At 49.2% G+C, this 26411-nt stretch overlaps 1 protein-coding gene across 4 annotated transcripts in view; it reads left to right on the plus strand.

Annotated features, from left to right (window-relative positions):
- Positions 1-8876: 8876 nt before the first annotated feature.
- Positions 8877-26411, plus strand: part of RHPN1 (rhophilin Rho GTPase binding protein 1) — a 32708-nt gene continuing 15173 nt past the window's right edge. The window contains exons 1-3 of one of the 4 annotated variants that reach the window (XM_063327653.1): positions 8877-9986; positions 20428-20546; positions 24706-24834. In XM_063327653.1, the coding sequence (XP_063183723.1) occupies positions 9891-9986; positions 20428-20546; positions 24706-24834 (344 nt within the window). In that variant the 5' untranslated portion in view covers positions 8877-9890. The remainder of the gene's footprint in view (positions 9987-20427; positions 20547-24705; positions 24835-26411) is intronic. The other 3 variants (XM_063327649.1, XM_063327651.1, XM_063327650.1) reach the window with 3 other exon arrangements.

Here is a 26411-nt window from a genome sequence, read left to right on the forward strand (position 1 = left end):
AAGCTGGGAAAGAAGAGTGATTATCCCAAAGCCCAGGTGCATGGAAGAGGTGCTCAGGGATGTTCCCCATACAGGACTGTGTCTGGGGGGGTGATGGTCCCCCTGTCTTTCCTACCCTAACTCCAGCCTCGGTTGCTGAGAGCTGCCATCCTCCTGTGGGTCTCGCTCTCCGAGGTTTGCGCTGTGACCTACAGAAAAAGCACAGCCATTTCTCACCACATTAGTGAGCAGCAGCCTTAATCTCTTACAGCCAAAATTAGGGGATTGCTCTCAAACAAGCCCTCGTTTCCCTTTGAGCACAGGAGCACCTTGGGTTCTGCAGCAAATGGAGATATCCCAAAGCAGCAGTGACTGGCCCCCATAGGAACAGGATGGTCCCAGGTTGCAGCTTACAGGATGAGGAAGCGCACATGAGCAGGACTGCAAGGTCCTCCCAAGGAAGTGTCCCCAGAGACACCTCTGATCAGAGAAGGGGACAGGTTTGGAACGTTTGGCAGCACCAACAGAAAGCAGGACAGAGATGGTATCAGGCTGAGCATTGTGGACACACTGGAGGAGAAGACCTTGTGACAGAACACCTCTCCTTGGACTACAGGGACAGTCTCCCCCAGTCCCTTCCCAAGAAGGCAGCCTGAGCATCGGTACAACAGGGAAGGACACAGCCTTAACAATGCAACAAGCTGCAGGACCACGAGCATCTGTATCCATGACCTCCACCATCAGAAATATGGGTGGGGAATGCAGGAATGTTTCCCTGGTCAGCAAAGCGGTCAGGTGAATTTGGGGGATTTCTGTGGGACTTGCAAACATTACAAAGCACTGACCTGCCCCTCTAAAATACTTTCTCCCAAACCTTCTCCAAGCCAAACAGAGAGTTGAGAACCTCCTCTTTGAGTTGCTTATGTTCCAGAAAAGCAAAGCAAGAGATTAACAAGGGATTAGCAAGCACAGCCTAAAACCAAGCCAGATCAAGCCTACATCTACATAGGGTTGAGGTGAAACTTGTGGCTGTCCCTGTTGGGTCATGGCCATCTCTCAACCAAGTGAAATGCCCGCCAGGCTGCAGAGCATCACACCCCCAGCTTGTGATCAGCACCACCACAGAAAAACCCAACTTATCCAGGCCAGCAGGTCAGGGCAACCACAGCCACATTCCTCCAGCCCATGCCAGGCAAGCTTGGAGCTGAGCTCAAGGCCCTTGGCACCAGCCCATGGGTCAGACCCATTGCATGCCTTTCCCCTGCTCCTGGCACCCCTCAGCAGGACCACTTTGGAAGCATGGCCAGCTGCCCGATGCCACCCAGGGAGGTGTTGGTAAGCCAGGTTTCTCCATCCGAGGAGGGTGGTGACAGCTCTCCTGCACATCCAGGTGAGCACAAAGAGAGAAGAGCCACAATTTCTGCTTTTAGCCAAAACATCCTGTAGACATAGTTTCTGCAAGGGAAAGGGAGATTTTTGGCCCTTTTCTAACAGATCATTTAGGGCTGATACTAAATTACCAGGCTGTGGGACATCAGAGCGACACAGGGCTCAAGAAAGCCTTCAAGCCTGCTTGGGATGGGGACAACAAGTTCTCATAAAAAATAGGGGCTGGATGGTTTTTCCACACAGCCGGAACACACATTACACAATCTCCACTAAACTCATTAGGGCAAGCAACTCGGCAAAATATGCTCAGCCCTTCCAATCTCATTAACAGCCAAGCAGATTCATGACTCAGAAGGCAAAGTCCTACCACCTCTTTGGGATCGGCTCCTTCCCCAAAAGGTCTTATTAGAGGCCTCTCACCGGACATGAAAGCCCCTGCCTCTAAGAGGATTAGCCTGCTATGGGACAAATTTACAAATTCAGCTTCATATCTCTGCCCAGATCTAGCATGGGGCGAGAGAAAGAAACACCCTTTTCCCAGGCTTTGCGAGGCTGGTTGTCCCCACTAGCATTTCCCCACCGCCTACCTCTGTATTTATGTAGGTATGTGCATCTGAGCAATCGCACCCTGCTGACTCGAGCATCCTTGGGGAGGTTGGATGGGGCCAGGAGCCTCCCTCTCCACCCTCAAATCCCAGGATGGAGCCTCAAATTCCATTTGTGATGTTTTTGGCAAGCTTTAAGATCACTGAAGGTACCAGGACGTGGCAAGCTCCCCAGTGAAGGCATCAGCAGCAGGGTGGTCTCAGTGATACAGGAGGGAAAACCAAGGCCGTGCAACTCCATGGCAAGAAGAAAAAGGGTAAATTTCCACTTCTCTGGGCAAAAACCATTCAAAAAGTAGCCCAACTTACCTTGAAGAGTCTTTCAGCCCCACTGATGGCCCTTGGTGGAGGGTTGATTCAGTCTGAAAGATATTAGCAGTGTTGATCTGGGAGAAGTTAGCTGGCATGGGTACCCCAACAGCAGCATCGTCCCCAAGCAGCCATCCAGCCCCTGTGATTGCAGCCACCCGGGCCACAGTACCCATGTCCTATTGACATTACCTTGCCCATCCTCAGCCACCTTGGCTAGAAACCAGGGGCCCAAAATGGCAGGCTTTTCCAAGCACGAGGAGAGCTTTGAGGTTTTATGGGGTTGGGAAATCCCTGTCTTACTTCCAACAACACCGAATAGGTATTTTATAAAGCAAATACATGAAAACTATCACCCCTCCTCACTATATGTGTCGCTGCTATCAGGGACAGCATCCCAGAACAGCAGACGGGACAGGAGGGCTCCAAAACAAAGATGCATCAAATGACAGCTTATGTACATCCACGCCAGCTTGGTCCTTAGAAGATTAAATGACCCTTGTAGCAGATGGCAAGGGGGAGAGAGAGGTGGGGGGCAAAGCCACAGGGTGGGAAATACAACAGGGGTGAACAGAGGGCAAGGAGAAAGAAAAGCAGAGCATAGGGAAAACAGGGACAGAACGTAGAAGAAAACGAGCTTAGAGGGCACTCAGAGCCCTAAGAGCTGACCCGTGGTGGCCACCAAAAATATTATCACACTGCATGCTTGTTTTCAAAGCTGAAGCCAGGTTCTTCTGCTCCTGGCTGAGCAAGGCTACGTCTAACCACACAGGGCACTGAAACCCCATCCCAGCTTCACCTGATGCTTGCCAAGCACTGAGGCTCTCGTTATAAATTCTGACTTCCCCAAGTTTCTCTTTCAAAGGCTTTCAAGGGAGGCCAAAACCACACAGGGCTTTTTCTTGAAAGCTGCTGCTGAGAAGCTGCTGGGTTAACTCATTAAAGGTGGGGGGGAGGCAAAAAACAAAACCTTGAGTTAATTATAGGTTGGTAATGGCAATATACACTTTCGTTCCCTGGGAATACGCCTGCTCTCATATTCACAATCCTTCAGCCACTGTCAGAAATCAGGTTGGTAAATTCAAAAGCAGCCAGCCACGACCTTCCAAAAAAAAAAAATAAATTCCTGCATGCAAATGCCTGGCACTCGCACCAGGAACACCGACAACACCAGGACACCAACCACAGGCAGCCTTGGGGGGGTTTCAAGGCTGCAGCTCTGATCGCATCCATCCAGGAGAGTTTGCTGCCATTTCAGACACTGCAGGAGGAGGGGTGGAGACTCATCGTGGGGAAGGGAAAAAGCATCTCTGCTGGTTTTACACACCAAGACGACAAGTGCAATTAAATTAATGTGGGCAAAGCAAAATGTAGGGGGAATCAGCCAGGATTCTCAGCATCGTCACAAGAACAGGGAATGATCTTCTTGGGATGAGCAGGGAAGACCAAATGCCTCAGAACGGGACACCGTCAGGATGAGATCAATCCCAACATCGTGCTTGAGAAGTGATGGAGTCACCCACGTCCTGGTGCTCCCCATTTGTGCCAGTTCATGCTCTTGGTCCAACACCAAAATGTGACGGATTCAACCCTGATGCCACATGCATCTGAGCTTCTGGCAATTTATTCCTTAATTTAATTCAAGGTGCTCAAAGGATCCCTTTTAGGGGCTTGCACACAACCACAAGTTACAGGACACCATCCTCACAGCTCCCTTGAGAGGAAACCACATGAGTGCTCCTTAGTCTTTCGTTGCAGAGACCACCACGTACCAACCCAGATGCATCTCCTTCCTCTGCTTGGATCCCATCCTGCAGGCTTAAGCCGGGACCTTTCCCTTCTGCAGCCTCTTGCTTTAGAGAGCTTCTTGGCCAAAAAGGAAGGAGAGAAAGAACACAAGTTTTTCCCAATTAAAATACTTTTTTTTTTTTTTAATAATCCAAGCAGCCCAAGGATAGCAGAGTTGGACACAACACTCCCATGCACAACTGGGGAACCCAGCATAGGGGGGCACAAAGCCCCAGTGATGCTATCTCCTCCCTGGTTGCCACCATCAACCCCCCCATCCAGCCAAGAGTTACCTGCTGATGATGTTTTCCTGCAGCGGTTTCTCCTTGACCTTTGGCGATTTCTTCTTCTTCCCTTTTACTGCAGGGGGCTGCATGACAGGACAGAACAGTGTAACAAAAAAGGAAGATCATTCACTGGGTTTGAAGTCCACAAAACACTGGGGACAGTCACACGGGTGACCCCAATGCCTGGGCATGGCAAGGGCTTGTCTGGTACCTGCACGAAGCATGGCATTTCCTCCAGATCCTTCTTCACAGCCTTTCTCCTGGGTGCCTTTGATATCTCCTGCCCCTTCCCCGACTCGATCTTTCGCTTCCTGGGGACAAGAGAGAATTCAGCCCACTGAGGCCAAGCAGGCAGCAAACCCCTTGGTGGTGGAAAAAGCCATGGTATGATGCCACACTACCTAACCCTGGGGTCCACCAGGACTGAAAAAAGGCTCCCAAAAGGAAATTTGGATGGATTTCCCTTCTGGCCACTTTAGGGCTGAGCTGCCCAACAGAGCCAGCTACAGCAAGCATGATAACATAATGCTGGAGGCCTCCCCAAAGTCCCCTGTCATGCTTCACGGTACCCACCTGCTACTAGTCTTTGCCCCACTGGCTCTTGAGACCCCCATGGCTCTGTCATCCACCAGCTCTTCGAGACGTGACACGGGGTTAATGCAGCGTCCCCAGGGATAGTCACTGTGACGAGATGGGGACAGTGTGTGGTTGGTAGCACCCCACTTTTGCTCTCAGAGGGAACCCCAACAGATGCTCACCCCACAGCTCAACCCTAAAATTTGCAGCTACTCACAGTGTCAAGTAGAACATCAAATGGAAAAGCCTGAGCTGCTGTTGGAGATGGTAAAAATTAAATTGCTGCTAAAATAAAAGCAAAGCCCTTCCCAGTAACATAGGGATTCACAGCTCCATGTAAGTAGATGGGGGTTGGATTTACACCCTCAGAACAGCCCAGGATATGCAGCAAGTATTATCTAGGCCCTAATCACACCACGGCAATGGAAAATAATAATTAAAAAAAATACCACAACAAAGGAACAAGAGCAAAATCAAGATATTGACTCTCCCCAGCAAAGCAGGCAGCTGGGCCACCATCACTCAGCTATTATCTCTCTTCTCCTTCTCATAGCTGGAGCAGCCAGAACCACCCCCACCCCCAAAAATAAATTAAAAAAAAAATCAATCACAATTACCCCCAGAAACTCAAGGCCTCATAGAGTGCAAGAAACAAAGTACATATTCAAACAATGCCAAGGTGCTCCCCACCCATGAAAAGCCTTTACCATTGAGGAAAAAAGGAGAATTCTCAAGGAGAGAAGGTGAAGCTACAGAACACCACGAGACACCCTGCAAACTTTTCAAGGTATAGAAAACACGTTGAAAACCTCCATATTTTACCAGCCTTTGCTGAGCCACGAGCACTCACTGCTACTGGTGGGACCACACTCACTCAGCACAGCAAGACATGCTTCCTCAAAGCCACCCAGGCTGCAGAAGACCCCACCCCTCACCCAACTAACTCCCTAATGACAATGCCCCCCTACAGGAAGCTTATTTAAAGACTCCCTCAGCCCTGATTGGAAACTCCCAGCTCAAGATGCACACTGGGAAATGAAGTTTTAGCCCAAAAGGTGAATTTGAGGAGGACCCCTAACCAGCACCTCCTTGGCAAGGAGACCTCCTAGGGGCAGAACGCTTTGCACGACTCAGATGGAGCTAAACACACTGGTATAAAAACAGCGTAGAAAAATCTGCCTTGCCAGGAGACAGCCCCCCTGCAATTAAATAATTAAATTAGTCCCAAACCCCAGCCTTTCTCAGCTGCCTCTTACCCATCGGAGACCCACGGTTGGATTTGCAGAGGTCTCTGAGCCTAGACACTGGGTATAGAGCCCAGCTCCTGCAAAGTACAGCATGCTGTGACCCACAACCCTCATCCTGAAGCCCTCACCCATCCCATTCCTCTCCAGGCCTCTTCATGCAGGTGGGTCTATTGCTTTCACCTGCCCACATTGCCATCAACCACCTCATCACAGCTGAGCCTCAAAACCGTCTCAACCATCCTCAAGCTGCTGCAAGCTACTGGGAATGGGCTGGTGCAAAGGGGTTTCACGAAGCATGGAGAAACATGAGCTTTCCTCAAAAATGCTGGGTTTTGAGGCAAAAAAAGGTGTTGAGATCCATGGTGAGTAGCGGGGTCATGCGTTCCCCTGGGAAGATGCTACCCGGTTCGCGGCTCGGAGCGGAAACCCCTGGAGACAGGGCTGGCTCCGGGAAAGCCTCTTTGATCCCTGTTGCGCCACCCGGGGAAAAAACATCCAAGCCACCTTTCTTGCTGGATGAGTAAAAGTCGTCAAGGGATGGGAGCCAGCCCCAGGGCAGGGAGCAGGAAAGGACGACTTCATGCCGGGGCTTGTTCGCTCTCGGCCACCTTCCACCAACTGGCATATATTTAATTTTCTTCCATTTTCACCTTGGGTCCCGTATAGATTTATTCAGCCCTGATGCATGCTGAAGGTTTCTCCCAAGCTCTCCACGCCAGTTGGGATGCCCAACGATGGGGTTTGCAGGGTGGGTGAGCTGGGAGAAACCTGTCCCAACCTATACCAGCACCAGTTTGCCGATACATCCTGCCCAAGCACAACCTGGGTTAAATACCTTAATAATTAAGATGAGTTTTGTATATTTTAATGCATTTTTTCCCTTTGCAGATACTCTTCTCTATGGAGGAGGTGGGAGCAGGATGGGTCCAACCAGGGCTCTGCGGTGGGGAAACTTGGACCACAAAGTGGGTCTGGCTCATCCTTGGGGAAAACCAGACTGCAAATGGGGTCCCTGCACGGTTCGGTGACACCGTGGCGAGACGTTGAGGGCCGTGTCAGTGACAATATTCCACGAGCTGTTGATGGCAATCAGGTCCCTCACCAGCAGAGGAATAACTACCTTGTCCTACGTGCTCCCCGATGCGCAGATGTTTGCGGCCACATAATTAAAAGCATTTTTCTTTGCAAACCACTGCGATATTCACCCAAAAAAGCATTGCCGCCATTCCAGATAAAACAGTAACTCCACCTTTCTAGTCCAGCATCTCCTTTCGGATCGGGAAAACCAAAAGGAAGAGAAAAATCCATACCAACATACTACCTTCCCTGGAATCGCGCAACCCTTGAAGCCCCCAACAAGGAAAAACAGGCTGGGAAACGTGGAAATGGTTTAATATATTCAGTTATAAAATAAATTCAGGCACTATAAAAGGTTTAATTTATGCCGGGCTAATTTTGTTTTTCCCCTTGTTAAACAGCTGAATCTGCATGGTGTTCCCCGTGCCCCATTGACGTGAACAGGGTTCATCATGCATAAGCGCGGTCTCATTAACTTCATTAGAGAAAAGAAGCCAGGTCCTGGTAAAGACTAAAGGAAGTTTGTCCTGGTGACACGCGCCGGTGACAACCCAGCTCAGCATCCCCACGTAGGGTCCCATGTGCATCTCGGGAACCGGATTTTTCCAGCCCCCAGAATAAAATTTTGCCAGCTTTAATGTCGTTGCCCCGTCCAACTGTTATTTTACGAGTGTGATTGAATGTAAAACCCTGCCGTGGCTCAAAACTGTGGCTCAGGAAGGGGAAAATGGGGTAGGATTTGCCTTTATCTGGCTGGAAAAAGTAGGAAAATAGGATTTGTTTTATTTATTTCTTTATTTTTCTATTATATTTTGTGTTTTGTAGAGGGCTTTACAGAAGCAACATCTGATGGTTATAGCAGGGCAAGCAGGTTCCAGATGTTGCAGAATCGCTCCAGCAGCTGTGTGAGCTGCAGTGGCACCATCCAGGTGTTGAGGGATATTTTTTTTTGGGGGGGGGGGGGAGGGAAGTGAGGGGGGTGATCCGGGGGCCACACAGAGGGGAGCAGCCGGGGCACAGCATTGGGGTGGAAAACAGCTGGACCTGACTGAAGGGTGGGCGCAGGGTGGGTGCTGCCTTATTGCAACCCCCCCACCTGCCACAGCAGCCCAGATGTTGCGGGGGGGGGGTTATAAGGGGCTGAAGTGGGGGTGCGAGAGCCCAGATGTGGCCGGGGGGCGCCTGGTTAGAGGTGGGGTCGCCCAGCTGTGGCTGTGGGCGGAGCGGACGCGCATCCAGATGTGGTTGCGGGGGGGGGGGGGGGGAGCGCGCGCCCAGCTGTGGCCGTGGGAGGGGCCCCCCCCGCGAGGCCCCTCCCCATCCCGTGACGTCCTCGGCGTTCTAATTCCCACCGTTGCCACGGGCGACGGCCCCTCCGCCCCGCCCCTCCCCAAGCCGCTCCCGCCCTCTCCCCTCCCTCTCCCGCACTTCCATTGGGCAGCGCCGCCGCCGATCTTCGCCATCCCCTTCTCCCATTGGTCGCAACCTCTCTCCGCCCCGCCCCGCCGCCCTGCTTATGCCGGGGCCAGCGCCGTGATCGCTCCTGCTCGGCGGCGCCCAGCGGCGGGGCCGTGCGGGGGCACTGAGGGGTGAGTGGGGGGCTGTTGGCTCCTGCGGGAGGGAAGGAAACGTGGCCTGAGTCACCCGTAGCGAGGGGGGGAGAGAGAGAGATTTGCGGAGCTGTGGGGTTTTCCCCCGGGCATCTCTGGAAGTGAGTTTGGGGGGGTTGGGCCCCCCCCTAGCTGAGGTAACTCTGTGAGGGGCGGGGGGGGACTGTGAGAATTTGTGTCGTTTACCCTCGCCCCCGGCTGAGGTAACTCTGTGGGGTTTGTGTCCCTTCTCCCCATTTGGGGTAGCTCTGTAAAGGTGGGGGTCTGTGGGACTTTGTGTGTGTGTGTGTCCCAGCTGGGGTAGTTCTGTGAGGGGGTACTGTGGGGGTTTGTGTCCTCCCCCCTCCTATCTGGGATAGCTCTGTAGAAGGGGTCTGTGGGTGTTTGCCCCCCCCCCCCCCCATTTAGGGTAGCTTTGCAAGGGAAGGGGGGGGTCTGAGGTAGGTCTTGCAAGGGGGGGTGTGGGAGTTTGTGTGTTCCCCCCCCATTTGAGGTAGCTCTGCAAAGCGGGGGGGTTGTTTGTGGGGTTTGCCCCCTCCCCCCTACCCATCTGGGACATCCCTGCAAGGGGTTCTTTAGGGTTTGCCCCCAGCTTGGTTGGGGCATCACTTCAAGAGTGTCTGTGGGGTCCCCCCCTTCCCCTGGGGTAGCTCTGTAAAGGGGGTTTGGGGATTTGCCCCCCCCCCCCCCCCCCAACCCAGCTGGGGCAGCTCTGCGAGGCAGGTGTCTGTGTCCCCTGCCCCAGCTGGGGTAGCTCTGGAAGGGGAGAAGCAGCCTGTAGCCAGATGTTAGGTGCTGGGGGGTTCGCAGTATCAGAGGGCAGGGGCTAGTGGGGGTTTAAACCCCCACCCAGGACTCTGAACCCCATCCCCCCCCGGGGCTAGCAGGGTGTAGGGTTAGGCCAGGACAACCAGAGAAGCCCACGGAGGGGACACTGAGCCCCAAAGCCACCCTGTGGGGTCAGGTGGGAGCCCCCACCTGTGGGCTGACCCCCCTCAACCTGTGGATGCTGCGCCCCTGGAGATGATGCCCCCTGAGGAGGAGAGCCTGGCTGGTGGTGGGGAAGGGGACAGTGGCCTCGTCCTCCTGCAAGCCTTGAAGAGCGGCAGCACCCGGAAGGTGAGGCACGGCGGTGGGGTGCGGTGGGTGGGGGCAGGATGGCAAAACGCCCAATGGATGCTCCATGGGGCTGGGTATCCCTGGTCCATGGGGATGGTGCAGGTCCATCCTGGCCATCAAACCGTGCTGGGGGTGTGAGGGCATAGCAGGGGAAAGGCTTAATATGTGATAGAAAAGCGTCCAGTAGCTCATCTGTAAGCAACCCTACAGTACTGTCTGATAGCTCATCATAGACTGGTTTGAGTTGGAAGGGACCTTAAAGTTCATCTAGTTCCAACCCCCCTGCCCTTGGCAGGGACATCTCCCACTAGACCAGGTTGCTCGGAGCCCCGTCCAACCTGGCCTTGAACCCCTCCAGGGATGGGGCAGCCACAGCTTCTCTCGGTAACCTGGGCCAGTGTCTCACCACCCTCATAGTAAAAAATATCTTCCCAATATCTCATCTAAATATCCCCTCTTCCAGTTTAAAACTGTTGCCCCTCATCCTATGGCTCCCCTCCCTGATCCAGGTCCCCTCCCCAGCTTTTCTAGAGCCCCTTTAGGGATTGGGAGGCTGCTATAAGGTCTCCCTGGAGCCTTCTCTTCTCCAGCCTGAACCCCCCCAGCTCTCTCAGCCTGTCCTCCCAGCAGAGGGGCTCCAGCCCTCACAGCATCTCCGTGGCTTCCTCTGGACTTGCTCCAACAGGTCCATGTCCTTCTTTGCTGAGGACTCCAGAGCTGCACGCAGTACCCCAGGTGGGGTCTCAAGAGAGTAGAGTGTCAGAATCCCCTCCCTTGTCCTGCTGGCCATGCCTCTTTTGATCATCATCTCTTTAAATTCCACTTCTCTATCCCATCTTTTTCCTCTGGCTCCATCTGCAAGCTTCCCTGTGACTCTTTTTGACCAAATTCTCCTATATTTTGGCTTTTTCTCCTTCCTGCCCATAGGAAGATGGTCCAGCCAGGCACTGCCTGTCCCCGCTCCGTTGCCATCAGAGGTACCGGGCAGGGTTTTTCTTGCTGACAAACAACTCCTGGGAGCTGCCTGCAAGGAAAGCCGGTGCAATGGCAGCCTGGCTGTGCGTGTGAGATGTGGCTGATAGCTCCACTGGCGTCAACTTGTTTAATTAGTAACAATGGGGTGAAAACAACGGGGATTGTCCTCCGGCTGCCACAACCTGGCTGCTCGACTTTCCCTGCTGTCCCTTGGGTGTCAAGCCACACTCCTAGAGTCGAGGAGGCTTTAAAGAGCACCAATTGTTGCCAGAAAAGATGGGTAAACATGAGGTTTTTGGGGCTGTTAAAGTGCGTTTCCCGCTAGGTCTGTCCCCTGGGAACCAACTTTATTAGCCTGTCGTGAATTCGCCCTGTAATCTGATCTCTCCTTGCAAGTATATAATTTTCAAAACTTGTTCTTCAGCAGAGCGCTGCATTTCTGTAGCCCTTTGGGGAAAGAAAAACAAAAGAAAAAAAAAATCACCTAAAAAAAACCCAAACCCAAGACTCAGCCGGGCTCTAGGGGTGTTTGGTTTTTTTCTTCCCCTGAATGAGTGTTAGGATCACAACCTCAGCTGAATAAGGATCAATCTGATCTTGAGTCACTTGAGCCTGGCCTCTCTGACTGCGGCTAAAGAGGTTGCAACCTTAAACCAGGTTGGAGTTTACCCAGGGCCTTGTCTAAATAGCAGGTGCTGCTTCTAAGGGAAGATTATCAGGAGGGTTGGGTTGGGTTTTTTTTCCAATTTATTCTGCATACAGACACACCATTTCCCGTGTATGATCCTTGTTTGGAGCTGTCGGATGGTAGTACAGAGGAGAATAACATAGGAAAATATTGCAAAGCAAGGGAGCAGGGGGGGAGGAAAACTGGCAGGGGATATGCAGCATTTGTCATAACATGATTACTTTTTTTTTTTAATTAAAAAGACCAAAGCACCTGATTAAATTTCCTATTTATGATATGTTTTTTTTTTTTTATTTAAAAGGATCTATCAATACAGCCTCTTCTACTTTGTTGTGTTTTTTCTTTTTTTTTTTTTTTCCACCCTGACGGCATCTAGGGCTGTGGATCTTTGCTCCCTTGCAAGGGGATCCTGAACAGTGCTGCGATGGTCACTTTTTTCTTTTTTTTGCCAGGGTTCAAGTACTGGGGCTGAAGATTTAATACATCTGTTTCCTGCTGGCGTCCTGCCCTGACTCTCATGATGCCCTGTGCCTCCCCCAGCTCCCCTGAGCGCTTCCAAGCTCCTAAAACTCAAACTCTGGATGCAGATTTTGCTGTTTTAAAAACCCAGTCCCCCAGATCTTTATTTTTCCCCCCACGTTTTATTTTTTTCTTCTTCTTCTTGCTGAGCGCATTAGCCAACAGTGCAGGCACTTCGTTGTGAAATTTAAAACCTTAATCCTCCACTCATTTGTTAAAAGGCTGTGTGATGTAACCATATTCTCAATAAAAGGTTTTAGAGGTTTTAGCTGGTAATGTCTCCCACAGAAAAACAGCTTGCAGCCGGAGTGCTTCATGAGATTAGTTTCATGATAGGGACTTTTATATATAAATAGATGTTTGGGGAAGAAAAACAGTTGTTATGACCTACTGGTTGTTTTGTAGTAACAACCCATATTACTTTCTGAAATGCCTTTGGCTGTCAGGAGAAGGAAATTATCGATGATCTTTTAAAAAGGAGAATTTTAAAGCCTGCCTTTGTGTGTGGATTGGTTCTCTGGCTTTTGTTTTGCACTCTATCCCATGGGCTAACACGGCTAAACCGGGGTCACTTGGCCACTTGTCCTGTGCTGGCCTGACTCAAAAAACTCGTGGGTTGCAAAGTTGCAATAATGCCACTTGACAGCTCTGACTCCATCAAAATAGCTTTTAGACCAGTGTGGTTCTGGAAATAAAACTGGTGCTCAGAGCTTGATGCTCCAGTTACCTTATTTCTACAGGCAGTTTTCCGGCTGCTGGATTATCTGTGTGCTTGGAAACATCCCTTTTTTGGGGACAAAACTCTGTTAGGATGTATTTTTGCTCTGGGCAGTGGATGAAAATAAGTACCTGCATATTTTATTTTCTGTTGGAGTGGGACATGTTATAAGCATTTACTGGGTAAAACCTGCAGGGTTGAGGTTGTACCTGGAGACCACGTGCTCAATGCAGAGGGTGGGGGACACAGATCAAGGGTACCGCTGTTAATGACCGTGGTAGCTTGTGTGTCAGGGCTTCCTAGAGCTGCAGAAACTGTCGTCGTCTTTGGCTGTTCCTTGTCTCTGCACAGGTATTCTGCTGCAGCTTTTACTACGGAGCAAACGTTGATGTTCTGGAGAGTGCCTTGACTGGTACAAGCTGGGTGAATTAGTGGAGAGCAAACCCAGCTTGGACTTGACCAGCTCTCATGGAGTTGCCCACCTCTGCCTGAGTTACACTTGGCGGTTGGTGTTTGACCTTCCCAAGCACTGATCTTGGGCTCTTCATTCACCGGCTGGAGCTGAAGGCTTCCTGGGTGCAAGCCGTACGATTTCCTTGTACTTTAGCACGTCATGCTCGTTCATGTACCGTTTTCTTTAATTGCGTTGTGAGCACAGACTGGTGATGCTGGAAAGGTTGGTTGGTCACTCAGTGGTGTTGAATGCTCTAGGAGCTCACTCAGTCTGAAGACTGGGGACCTTTAGGGTTAACAGAAAACCTTATCGAGCATTGGCATGGGTTTGGCATTGCCTGTGAATCCTACATAAAGGAATTACCTACGTAAGAGAACAGTTTGCAGATGGGATGACTCATGATGTCCAAAGGTTACTGTGGCTCTATCTGGAGGATGGTCCTTGTGGCTATCGAGTGTCAAACTGAGATATCTCAGGCTTGTTTTGTAGCATTGCTTGGCTTTGCCTTTGTCTGTGAAGTGATTTTTATTTATTTATTTATTTTATTCTGACTGCCAGTTCTCTCTCTCTTTGTAGAAGGACATCTGGAGTGGCTCTTATGGGAACTGCTGGGGTTGGAGGAGGTGAAGTGGAGGAGACACAGGGGAGCCAGGCTCCAGCGGAGCTCCTGACATTTCATCTGAGGAGTATATTTATGCCCTGAGCAACCAACCTCAGCAACTGGTTGGTGGGAGGAGGGAACAATGCAGCGCTGGAGAGGTCAAATGAAATCCCAGTGGATTGTCGAGCAAAAGAATTGAACCATGTCTTCTTCCTTCCCTGGGGAAGAGTTGAATAGTAACACTTTTGTTGCCTTTTGACTCCTCCCTTAAAAAACCCAAACAATTAAATTGTCTATTTCCTGGGAACAGGTTTTTAATTATAAAATTGAGGCAAAATGATCCTTAAGGCTTTAAGGAACATATGCAGCAGTTTGGGTTAATGGGAATGCTGGAGGCAGTTGAGGCTTTGGGGCATGTAGCAGATGAGCATCACGGGTACCTTTGCCAAAAGCAGCTGGGTTATGCTTAACATATTCTGGTATCCACCGTCTCCTGATGGTTGGTCTGAGCAGTGGAAGGTGAGATGGGCCTAATCCTGCCATTAGTCCACAGCTGTGTCCTTGAGATTTGCTTGTCTGATCTCAAGCACGTTGTTCTGGGTTTTGAGACTGGGTCTGAGCCTGTGTTGTCTGACATGGGGTACCAGGCCTGTGGTGCAGATGTGCCGCTGCCCATGTGCAGTGTGTGACCTGAATGACAAATCTTAGGGCAGATAATTTGATTTCCATGAAACGGGGTCATTCCCTCATTGAAAAAAGGAGAGAGAATTGTGGGAAAAGATGCCTGACTTCTCTGAAGCAGGAGGTTATCCCTTATATATTGCGTTGCCAGACACCGAGGGGTGTTTGTATACCCACAAGGCAGTGATACACTGGCTGGCTGGTGCCCTGCTCCCCTTGCAGCTTTCTCCTTGAACTTCCATGTCCTTGGGGATGTGAAGGTTATCTGCTTGGCAGTGGGTCTGGCTGTAGATCCTGGGTCAGCACCAGGTAACAACTCATCTCACCAATGCCATGTTATCAATGTCTCCATTCTACGTGCGAACTGACCTTCTTTAGTTTCTCCTGCTGTTCTGTGAGCACCCTCCAGCTGCTCTAATTGGCAATAATCCTGGTGGTGGCTGGTTTGTGGCTAAAGCCAGGCTTGGAGGTGGCACAGCTTGGTCCATGCTTCAGCAGGTTGGCTGTGGAGCACCTCCCATGATTCAGCCAAGCTCTGCAGGTAGCTAGGACCTTTTACTGCAGTACCCAGTAACTAAACTCCCTGCTACGTATGCTGACAGCTCACAGTCATCCGTTGATTGCTTCATATGCTTAAGTTTTGCTTTTGCTCAGTTCTTTCCAGTGACTGAGCTCCTGTTCTTCTAGCGGAAACAAAAGAGCAGAAATTAGTCCCTTTGTGCCTGGCTTTGCCCTTTGGACTTGCTGGCATCAGCCTCTTCCTAGAGGTGATTAGTTTTTTCTGTCATCAATGCTGGGAAAGCTGTGAGGCGGTGGCCTTGTTTGGCACTGGGGTCACAAATAATGCTCTAGGTGTGCCTTGTCACCCAAGACATATCCAGGTTTCATCTTCTTGAGTTTATTGGAGACATGAAGTGCAGAGTACACTTGGTGATCATCTCTAAACAAACATTCCCTAAGGACTTGCTTATACAAGCAAACCTAACCACGTAATTGCCCTATTTAACACCCCAGATGGGTGCACTTGAACTGGAAGAGGTGTTGGGGAGTTAACACCGCCATTACGTCATTGTGTATGTTCCCTTCAAAGATAGGGTTTGAGCTGGCAGAAACCTTGACATCCCTCAAAGGGGATGTGTTTGTCTTGGCCTCCTCTGTGAGGGGTCTTTCGGCCTCTTCCCTTTTCTCCCTTACGTGGAGGCATTGTCTGAGTGCTTTCTGTAATGCTGTCATCTTTCCACGCCAAGGCTTGAATGCAATGTTATTTGGCAGATGTCTTCTGAGCATAAAATTGAGCCTTGCTACAATAATACTGGCTCTAATCCTGCTTTGTCAGAAGCAATAAACTTCAGAGCTGGACACAACTCGTGTAACCTAATGACCCATACCTCATTCATTTTCATGGCTTTCGTAACATACGCTGTACTCTCTGTACATACAAGCTGTGCTGTTTCATGGCTGCTACACGATTTATGGTCTCTCCCTGGAAGAGTTATGCACTTGCTTCTCCTCTGTAAAAGCTTTAAGATAGAAAGGCTGAGAAATCTCCCATTTAACCTGGCCACTTCTGAAGCACCAAACTTTTTTCTTCTGTTGATGTCTGTAGGTGCACCCAAGAGGCTGGTTGAAATAACAGATCTTTCTTCTGATCTTAAAGGAGGGTTGACCTCAAGAGCTTGTGCAAAGAATTCAGCAAGGAAAATCTCTCTTATAACCTAACAGTGGGTTTTGGTGTGGGTTTTTTTTCCCTTTTTTCCCTATGCCTCCCTTATGTAAGGCACACTTAAATCCGTCACAACTTTAGAAGCTCTGTGCTGTAGTTTTTAGCTTTTGGTTGCAACTTGGAGAGTAGATGCACGGGCAAAGCGTTGGTTTCCTTTGAATGCAAGCTGTTAGAGGATGGGCACGCTCTCCTCTTGACTCTCTATCTCCCTTTTGATTTAAATATGGCCTTTCTTGCTTGTGGTGGTGTTCCCTTTCATTTGTAAGTTAACCTGGGCTAAGCATCTTATTCTGGAGCTGAATTTACTTCTTGCTCCAATATTTGTGAAATAACGTCATTTCTGCAATGCTCCAGGAGCAGATGCAGACTAGGCTTGGTCATTCCCAATGGTGGCTTGGGCATGATGTTTATATTGTCCATGACAGCGAGGGATGATGCTCTGGGACCAACAGCAGATCCTCTGGAGGCAAGATGCGTTGCAATTCTGTGGGTTACTGCAGTTACCTAACTTCATAAAGGGTGACGTGGAAAGCAAGGTGCGGGGAGATCCCATTAAGTCCTTAAGGACAGCAAGTCTTGAGATTCTGACTTGACATCCTGACAAGGCTTTGATATTACATCAGGTGCTCCAATACCTGACTTTCCAGTACTTTTTGCTGTTGGCTTAGGAGCCTGGATGGGAAATGATAACTATCTTGTCAAATCAGATTGAAAAGACACCCAGTGTTCAGATGGTGGGGGGTGGACCTTTCAGCTCTAGAAATGGCTTAGTGTCTCCTGGTGGGAGAATAGAACAGAATGGACTATTTCAGTTGGAAGAGACCTACAGTGACCATCTAGTCCAACTGTCTGACGGCTTCGGGGCTGAACAAAAGTTATTAAGGGCATTGTCCAAATACCTCTTAAACACTGACAGGCTTGGGGCATCAACCACCTCTCTAGGAAGCCTGTTGCAGTCTTTGACCACCCTCTTGGTAAAGAAGTGCTTCCTAATGTCCAGTCTAAGCCTCCTCTGGTGCAGCTTTGAACCATTCCCACAAGTCCTATCACTGGATCCCAGGGAGAAAAGCTCAGCAGTTCTCTCTCCAAGTCTAAGCAAATCCAAATGCCATGATGTCCTGGATGTTGTTGAACTGTGTTTGGTCCTCAGCTGCACAGGGGCTTGCAGGCGTTCCTGGAGGGCAGCTCCTTTGTGCCCTTGTGGAAAGACAAAGGGATTCATGATTATCAGTGCCGCTCTGTTTGCCTGCTTGAGAGGGTTCTCGATCATCAGGTTTGACACTGTAGCCACTCGAATTTTGCTACTTGGTATTGTCTCAAGCTGGGCATGGGAGAAGTGGAGAGCTGTCAAGTCAATTAGCTAAACCCCGTAATTGCTTTTGCAGTGAAGAGGTTTTAACACTGTTTTTGAATCTTTTGTAGAGCCATCCTGGTGTCTTCTCATGCCACTCTGCATCTTGCTTCTTTTCTTGCTTACTTTCTTCTTGCCTCACCTCCAGATAAGGAGGAGTTCATGGACCTTTTCTGTGGTTTTGTATAGTCTTTCCACTTGTGTGTCTTCTATCACTTCTCATCTGAAGGTACTCTGGCCTCTTGCCCGTGTATTCAGGTAGTCTTTGCTGTTCTTCCCCCCTGAAAACATCTTAAAATCTTCTGACCCCTTTCAAGCAAACCTTTGCAAGAAGTGCAGAGATCTCAAAGGTGATGAAAGCTCCTGTAGTAAGAGTTGGAAGCAGAGAAGAGGTTCTTTCCACCTCTAACAGTTGCTACTGGGGCTGTTGAGTTTTGGGTGGATTTTTATAGCACTGGATGCAAAGAGAGGAGACCTGGATCCTGCTCGCTTGCATGTGTTTGGATATATTTGCATACACATTTGGCTTGCACGTCTGTGGAGCTGACAAGCGCACACAGCTCTCATCTGTACACCTGAGGGGCTGTTGAAATTTTAATAAGCATCAACTTCTCTTTATGTCTCCTTTCCCACCTTCTTAAGCTTTAACTTCCATATATAGGTTAATGTCTTGCACTGTATGAAGAAACCTCACTGAAGGCACAATGTTTGCAATCAGCCTTTAACTAATAAAATAAAAACTTGTGCATTATCTTGGACTAATCTGCTGAGCAGATACTTTCTAGACAAGAGTTTGGTGCTGTCCTCTTTGCTCTGAGAGCCTCTGGGTGCTCAGATTTGAGTCTGCATGGTTGGGTTGGGTTTGTTTTTTTTCAAGAGCCAAGTTCAGCGACAACCCAGCTCCTTCTTGCTGGAGAAAACCTGGCATGATACCTTCTTGGTCTTCATTCTGTGGGATTCCTTCATCGTTTACCTTTTTCTTCCAATTTCTGGATTTTTCCCTGGGGAGCCAACAGTGTGTTCAGGATGGGTGGGTTCCCCAGGGAACTTCTGGATCAGCCTTTCATGTATTTTGCTCCTGACCCAAGATTTCTGCAGCTGTTGGGGTGTTTTCCTTAAGAACCCACTTAATTGCTTTTCCAGAGTAATTGGGGCCTCCTGCTTCCAGCTTATTCCTTCAGTAATTTCAACAAATTCATGGATTACTGTAAAAGCATTAAGCCTGTAGATTTATGGACCAGATGGAGAGACTCTGAGTCCTCGGTCTCCAGTGTTCCAATTAGGAGCTCAAGTCTTTCACTTAAATGAAAATGCTAATGTTAATCCCAGACCCTTTTCAAAGAGGACACCGCTTAGTGGACTTCAAATATGAGAAACTAATTTTCAGAAAGCTGAAGTCTATGAAAATACAAATTTTTCCATTCCCTACTGACTAATCAAAGCTGGTCTCAATTTTTTTTTTGAACAAGAACTTCTTTTTTCCCTTTCCTACTTCCCCAGAAAAGTCAAGTAATTCGTTAGAAGTATGTTTTCCCAGAGTAACTCTGGGACCTACAGTGTTTTCTGGAGAGGTAACCAAGCGTTGCCCTGGCTTCTTGGATTTGAGACTGTTGTGACCCATCTTGGAGGATGAAGTGAGACCTGGTAAAGCCCACCAAGGTCTCTACGTGGAAGAAATTAGCTGAGAAGGTGTTTTGGACAGGACAAGAGTGGGCACTGTTGGAGGTCTGTAGAGTCTTTTGGGTGGCAAAACCCCTTCTCGATGTAGAGGCAAGAGGTCCACCAGCATTGATGGAGGTAAAGCAATGGGGAGCAGGGTAAAATCGATGTGCATAGCAAATGGAGGAGTTCTAAGGGAAACAAGAGGGTGAAATAATGGCTTTGAGGAGTTTCTTTTGGTGCTACAGTGGATCTTGAAACAGTCTTGGAGGGATCTGCCCGTGCTTTGCACTGGTGTGTGAAAAGCAGGCTCAGAGGTCTCCATCCTCTTAAACTGCCCAGCCTTGTGCCCTCCCAAATGTGTTGGTTTTTTGTTTGGGGTTTTTTTTTTTTTTTTTTTTTTATCCGGGGTCTCTTAGAGGCTCATTTCATCCATCTGAACCTCTCCTTGCACAATGGAAATCATCTCTGCTTGGGTAGAGCTTTTGTGGCCCTGCATTTGGAGACTCTCTTCATGGCAACCTCTCTGCTTGGGGCATCCCATAATAACCTCTTGCCCCCACGAGACGGGGGATATTGCCGACTGTTATTTCCTGAAGTCGGAGATTAAACGTGTTTTCCCTGTCTGCAGAAAGTCCGAGCCGAAGCCAAGGGAAGGAGGCAGGGATGGAATTAATTTACTGCTTTGTGCAACTTGTTTCTCCACCCCCGTGAACTCTTGACTTGCTGCCTTGCATTCGATCCCCTATAGCCGGCAGGAGATGGGAGAACTTATAGGCACGGGGGTCACATCTGTTCCTGAGCTCGAGGGTTATGTTGAGCTCATCTGCAGCCCCCCGGGTCTTGTCTTGTGTCTGGATGGCGAGACCCTGGAGAGGAGGTGCTTAGTTCCTGTTTACAGTTGCATTTGGGAAGCCTTTTCTCAACAGCTTAGAAAATACATTACTGTAAGCAGCATGTGGTGTTAGATAATAAAACTTTTATTTCAAGTGTAATGCCGGGCTCTGAAAGAGCCCTTTTTAATCCCAAAATGGTGTTTTTTTCCGGTGAGAACCCTGCCCCTCTCTCTCAGCAGGGCTGTGACCCCTTCGCCCAGACCCAACGCAGCAAACTGCAGCATCGCCGGGCGCGGATTAACCAGCAGATCAACAAGGAGATGAGGATGCGAGCAGGGGCAGAAAACCTCTTCAGGTGAGTCCTGGCTCTGGAGCATCCCTCTGGCCCAGGGATTTGGCTGGGGGTGGAAATATGGTCTTGATGCTGGCGCTTCCATGGCTATGGTTGGGGTTTGCTCAGTCTGCCCATGACTTTGCAGCATTCATCCTAGAAATGCCCGCCCTCCATTCGCTGCAATGCTGATGCCATGCATTTTAATGAAAAACTAGAATTTTAACATCCTGGAAGCCTGGTACAAAGCAGGGTGTGAGCAGATGGAATAATGGGAACAAGCGTTTAACTGGGATTGAGCTTGGACTGCAGAGCTCTTGCCTGATAACCCCAGCAAATAGGTCAAATCCAGCTTTAGTTCCGAAAAATCCCCATTTCACTGCTTCCACCAGAGCAGAAGCTGAAAATTTAGGTCTGTCTTTGCGGATGGGTGCAGTCCGGTGGCTCTTCATCCTGTTGGGAGGATGCATTTATGGAGTCGTGCAAAAGTTGGCACCTTTGCATGGCTTTCAGATTGTCCAGCACAAGTGGAGCTGGCACAGAACTGGCTTCCCCTGTAGATTGTTCATGATGCGTGACTTTTTGCAGCTATTTTATTTTTTTTTTTTAACCTAAGAATGACTTTTTTTTTTTTAGCTCTTATGTGTGTCTCACGTCCCTGTAGGATGTTGGAGCAGATGTGCAGGGTGGGCAGGTCTGTTAGTGCAAGAAAATATCATAAGGCTGCCCTGAACTAGCTTCTTTTGGCCTATATTTCCAGTGTATTGATTTATTTCTTTTTCCCCCCAATAAAATAAAATCAACTTTTCACTTCTGAACTTGAATGATTTAACATCAGTGCCATATGCACCTGGAAGAAGGGAGTAATAATTGCTCCACCAAACTATAAGAAAAAATGGTATTTTACTGGTAGTCGAGGCCAGCGGGTCTTCCCCAGGGGAGGTGAGGTTACAGCCCCCATACCCCTCTGCTTCAACCAGGCTGCCGTGCCTCATCTAATTAAAAAAAAAAAAAAAAAGGCCATGAAATCCCAACATGTGCTGCTCCATGTGACTCCCCTTTATGATAAAAAAAAATAAGGGGAAATGTGCTGGCTCAGCAGAAACATGCCTCGCCCCGGTTTTGGTGCAAACCGCGGGACTTGGAGCTGGATGCAGGGGAGTGAGCAAAAATGTGATGCAAAACACATCTTAATTACTCGGCCAGGGAAATGCACTGATGGAGCTCTTTTTTTTTTTTCTTTTTTTTTTTCTTTTCTTTTTGTTGGATTAGCAGTTTGAATGTCCTTTGGTAGCAGCCACTTTTCCTCCCTCCCACAAATCCACTTTGCAACTGAGTGATAAATGCGGGTTTCTGGATGCTTCGATGGTCAGAACTTATGAAACATGGGAAACCTTGGGGCAGGGGGGCAGACAATAAATCAAGCTTGCGTCTGAAACTAAAGGCTGAAGTTGTGGGGGGTGGGGATTATGTTGTAAGTCTAAAGGTTATTGCTTAAAAATTACAGACTTGAAACTTCTTTTGCATCTCTCTATGCCAGTGCTAAATGCAAGCAGAAAAAATCTGTGGGTTGCCCAGCCTGGAGCGGAATTTGCAGCTGAACTTGCTGTTTTCTTTGCCTCTGCAAAAATAAAAATACCCCAACTCTCAATGCTTTTAAAAAAAAAAAAAATCTCCTAGACTGTTCTGTTCAGTATATCGGTCTCCTTTCCTGAAGAGTTTGCCATGAATGGTGTGTTGGAAAAAAAAATAAAAATGCACGTGGTGTTTGCTCAGCGGTGTTAAGAGGGTTTGTTTGCTGGATAAATAGATGGGCAGAGGCAGCGGAAACCTTTTCCTTTCTTGTTCAAATACTGGGCCTGAGTGAAGCAATCAGGGAGATAAAGGTGTCGCCAATAAACCAGTTTCTTAAAAAGAAATTAAAAAAAAAAGAGGCAGAAAGCTTTGGTGTTAGCTAAGCAAACAGCTGATAACTTCAACAAGGAGGCTGATGGAAACACGTAGGCTCTGCGTGCTCATATGGAGATTGGTGCTTGCCCAGGATGGGGAGCACAAAGTACCTCAGTGCAGGTTTGCTCACAGAAGTGATTGAGTTCTTTCCCTAAATTACTTCTCTGAGAGGTGCTGTGCTCTTAACTGCTGCATGTGGCACTTGCAGAGTGCAAACTGCAGTGTCGCGGAGTGACATTGGGCTTTAAAACCTTAAGCTGGTGACAACTCCTGGAAAAACTTGCACGTGCGTGCAAAACCCTGCCGAGCAAACTTGGTCTTTGGAAGCTGACGTGTCCTTTCTGCTGCAGAGCAGGGCTGAAAGCACAGGTCAGAAATATATCATGTGTAGGTAAAAATGTAAAAATGTTACCCTGGCATTGCTGGGTTGCAAATCAGCTATTGGTAACATAAGACATTAAAAACTATATAAATATTGTTGCCAGCTGGAAGCAAGAAGGCGAAACTCTTTAATTCATATTGGAAGAAAATTGTAGCGACAACAGTAATGTACCTCTGTGTCCTGGAGGTGTTGTGATGCATGGAGGACTAAATTAGCAATTAAATACTGGTTTATAGGGGAAAAAGGGTGGTTACTGTGCTGATACTCTATGGGGAATAGCAAAAATGCCAAAGGATGTTTAAATGGAAGCAGCCATGGAGATCTTTGGACCTGCTGTGTCTTTGCTTTGTTTGTTTAAAACAAAAAAAAAATTCATTGGTCTTGGGAAATCCCAGCAAAGGGGAGTCAGGGGAGGAGACACTAAAGGACCAGCGTCTTAAAAGAAAAACAGCATAGTTCCTTCTCGCCAGGTCAGGGCGGGGCCCCTGAATGATCCTGTCCACAAAAAACCACCAGTCAGAGACACTGTGCTTTGCAAAAGCTGGGGGAAAGCGTTGCCCTGGCCGAGCAGAGCTCGTACACATGTTGTTTTTCCAGGACCCCGGTGTGATTTAGCACGAGCAGCCAGAGCCCCTTTCAGCTGACAACTGCGCGCTGTCAGCTCTGGGTTATCTCTCCCTGCTTTCCTTTGGAGCAGATAAGAAGGGTATAATCAGCCTGGGAGCTTGTCTTGCAGGGAGCGGGCAGCTGAAATCAATCCTTGGTGTTTACATCTCCTTGACGTGCTGGAGTGGGGAACGGAGGGCCTGGTCTGGCTCTACTAATGGGTGAGCACGGCAAGCCTCTTCTCTTGCAGAAGGGTTATTTGGACCCAAAAAGAAGTTTTTCTTCCTGTCATGGACCAGCAACTAGGACCACACAGCCACTCACACACTCCCCCCGGTTGGAATGGGGAAGACAATCAAAAGAGTAAAAGTGAGAAAAATCTCATGAGTTGAGATAAAGACAATTTAATAGATAGAGCAAAAGGTGCGCGCGCAAGGCAAGGAATTCATTCACTGCTTCCCATGGGCAGGCAGGTGTTCAACCATCTCCAGGAAAGCAGGGCTCCATCACACGTAATGGTTACTTGGGAAGACAAACGCCATAACTCCAAACATCCCTTCCTTCTTTCTCCTTCACCCAACTTTATATACTAAGCATGACGTCATATGGCATGGAATGTCACTTTGGTCAGCTGGAGTCAGCTGTATGGGCTGTGTTGCCTCCAACGTTTTGTTCACTCCCAAATTTGTGTGCTCGCTGGTGGGGCAGTATGAGGAGCAGAAAAGGCATTGAGAGCTTAGCAACAACCAGAAGTGTTAGTGGGCTATCAACAATATTCCTGTCCCAAACCCAAACTAGCACTCTACCAGCTACTACTAAGAAAGTCAACTCTGTCCCAGCTGAAACCACAACAGTTCCTCAAACCCAACTATCAAGCACTTTTATTTGGTGTGGGTGAGCACCTTGAGTGCTCATAGCCAAACCTGAAGCTGCACTGGAAGTGGGAGCATGGATGGGCAAGGGGAAGGTTGCTTTGGGGGAGAAATAAGCAGGTTCATCTGAGCAGGGTACAACACTGTAGTGAGTTTTGCCTGGCCTCAACCTCCATGGCACAACAAGCTGGGTGCTCTGGCTTCCTTGGTCCAACATCATGTTCAGAGCAAGAGGTATGGAAGGTTTGGATGGATGCACGTGTTATCGCACCACTGGATAACTTAACCTCTGTTTATCACTGCAGTCAAGTGTTGATAAATAAAGGAACTGATGAAATGGGGGAGGTTTGATCCACACGGTGTTGTCTTGCAGGGCCACCAGTAACCACAAGGTCAAAGAGACGGTTGCCCTGGAGCTGAGCTACGTGAACTCCAACCTGCAGCTGCTGAAGGAGGAGCTGGAGGAGCTGAACAGCAGCATGGACGTCTACCAGAACGACAGGTACACTGGGCAGGCAGCTACCTACAGCATGGGAAGAGCAACTTAATCAGTTGGGGGTTTATTTTTATTATTATTTCATTTTTGCTTTTTCTGGGAGCAAGGCAGCCTCTTGCCTTGTACCCATTGCTCTGCTTCCCTGTTCTGTGCAGGGTTTTGCCTCTGGCAGGGACCACGGGGTGGTGGCAGGGTGGGTTGGAACTGGATGATCTTTAAGGTCCCTTCCAATCTGAACAATTCCATGGTTCTGTGTGATTTCATGACTTAGGCATGGGCCAGATTTCCTGGAAACAGTTTTTCACCTTGGGAACATCCATGTTCCATCTATAGAGCTGCAAGAGGAGCAAACTCAGCAGCATTCCTAGCAGATACTCAGGAGGCATTTGGGGATGGATGGTGTGTCCTCTTAACACCAATGTCCCAAAGTAGGATGGATAAGTCAGAAACAACCATCTTGACTTGCATCATCCCCCTTTTCCTGAGCATCCCACTAGAGCATGAATTTTTTCCAGCAGGTGAAAAGGGTATTTAGCAGAAGAAATTAAAAGTGTGGCTGTTCAGGTGTCCCACCTCCTGTTCTGCTTGTTCCCAGAGCAGATTACTCACAGGTTTCTTTTCCCGTCGAGGGTATTAGGTTATTTTTCTCTCTTTCTGAGGTTAGACGTTTTTTGTTAATTGTAAATGCTCTGTCACTTTGAAATGCTTACCCAGCCGCCTCAGGCTTGACTCACCAGAGCGGTAATCCTAGCACGCTCGCCAACAGCAAGCCAACGTGCCAGGGCGGCTCGTCAGCGCTGTTTCACTGGGTGAGAAAAGCAGAAATCCCCGAGGCAGAACAGACCGGGGACGCTGCAGCAACGTGGGAGCCACTGCCGCTCCTTCCCTTCCCGAGATGGATGGGTGAATGGTGTTTGATGACACCAAGCTGAGTGGTGCGGTTGACAGGCCTGAGGGGCAGGATGCCATCCAGAGGGACCTGGACGAGCTTGAGAAGTAGGCCCACGTGAACCTCATGAGGTTCAACAAGGCCAAGGGCAGGGTCCTGCATGTGGGTGGGGGCAACCCCTGGTCTCAGCACAGGCTGGAGATGGAGGGGTGGAGAGCAGCCCTGCTGAGAAGGGCTTGGGGGGTGAAAAGTTGGACGTGAGCTGGCAAAGTGCGCTGGCCCACATCCACAAGCCCCCCGCGTACTGGGCTGCATCCCCAGCAGTGTGGGCAGCAGGGCAAGGGGGGGGATTCTACCCCTCTGCTCCACTCGGAGGAGACCCCCCTGCAGTGCTGCCTCCAGCTCTGGGGCCTCAGCACAGGGGAGGCATGGAGCTGTTGGAGCGGGGCCAGAGGAGGCCCCGGAGATGCTGCGAGGGCTGTAGCCCCTCTGCTGTGAGAACAGGCTGAGAGAGTTGGGGGGTTCAGCCTGGAGAAGGCTCCGGGGAGACCTCTAGACCCCCTTCCAGTACTAAAAGGGAGCCCACAGGAAAGATGAGGACAGACTTTTCAGCAGGGCCTGCTGCGGTAGGACAAGGGGTAATGTTTTTTAAACTAAAAGAGAGGAGATTCAGACTAGATCTAAGGAAGAAATT

The sequence above is a fragment of the Chroicocephalus ridibundus genome, chromosome 2 (assembly GCF_963924245.1).
Source record: "Chroicocephalus ridibundus chromosome 2, bChrRid1.1, whole genome shotgun sequence".
Lineage (NCBI taxonomy): Eukaryota > Metazoa > Chordata > Aves > Charadriiformes > Laridae > Chroicocephalus > Chroicocephalus ridibundus.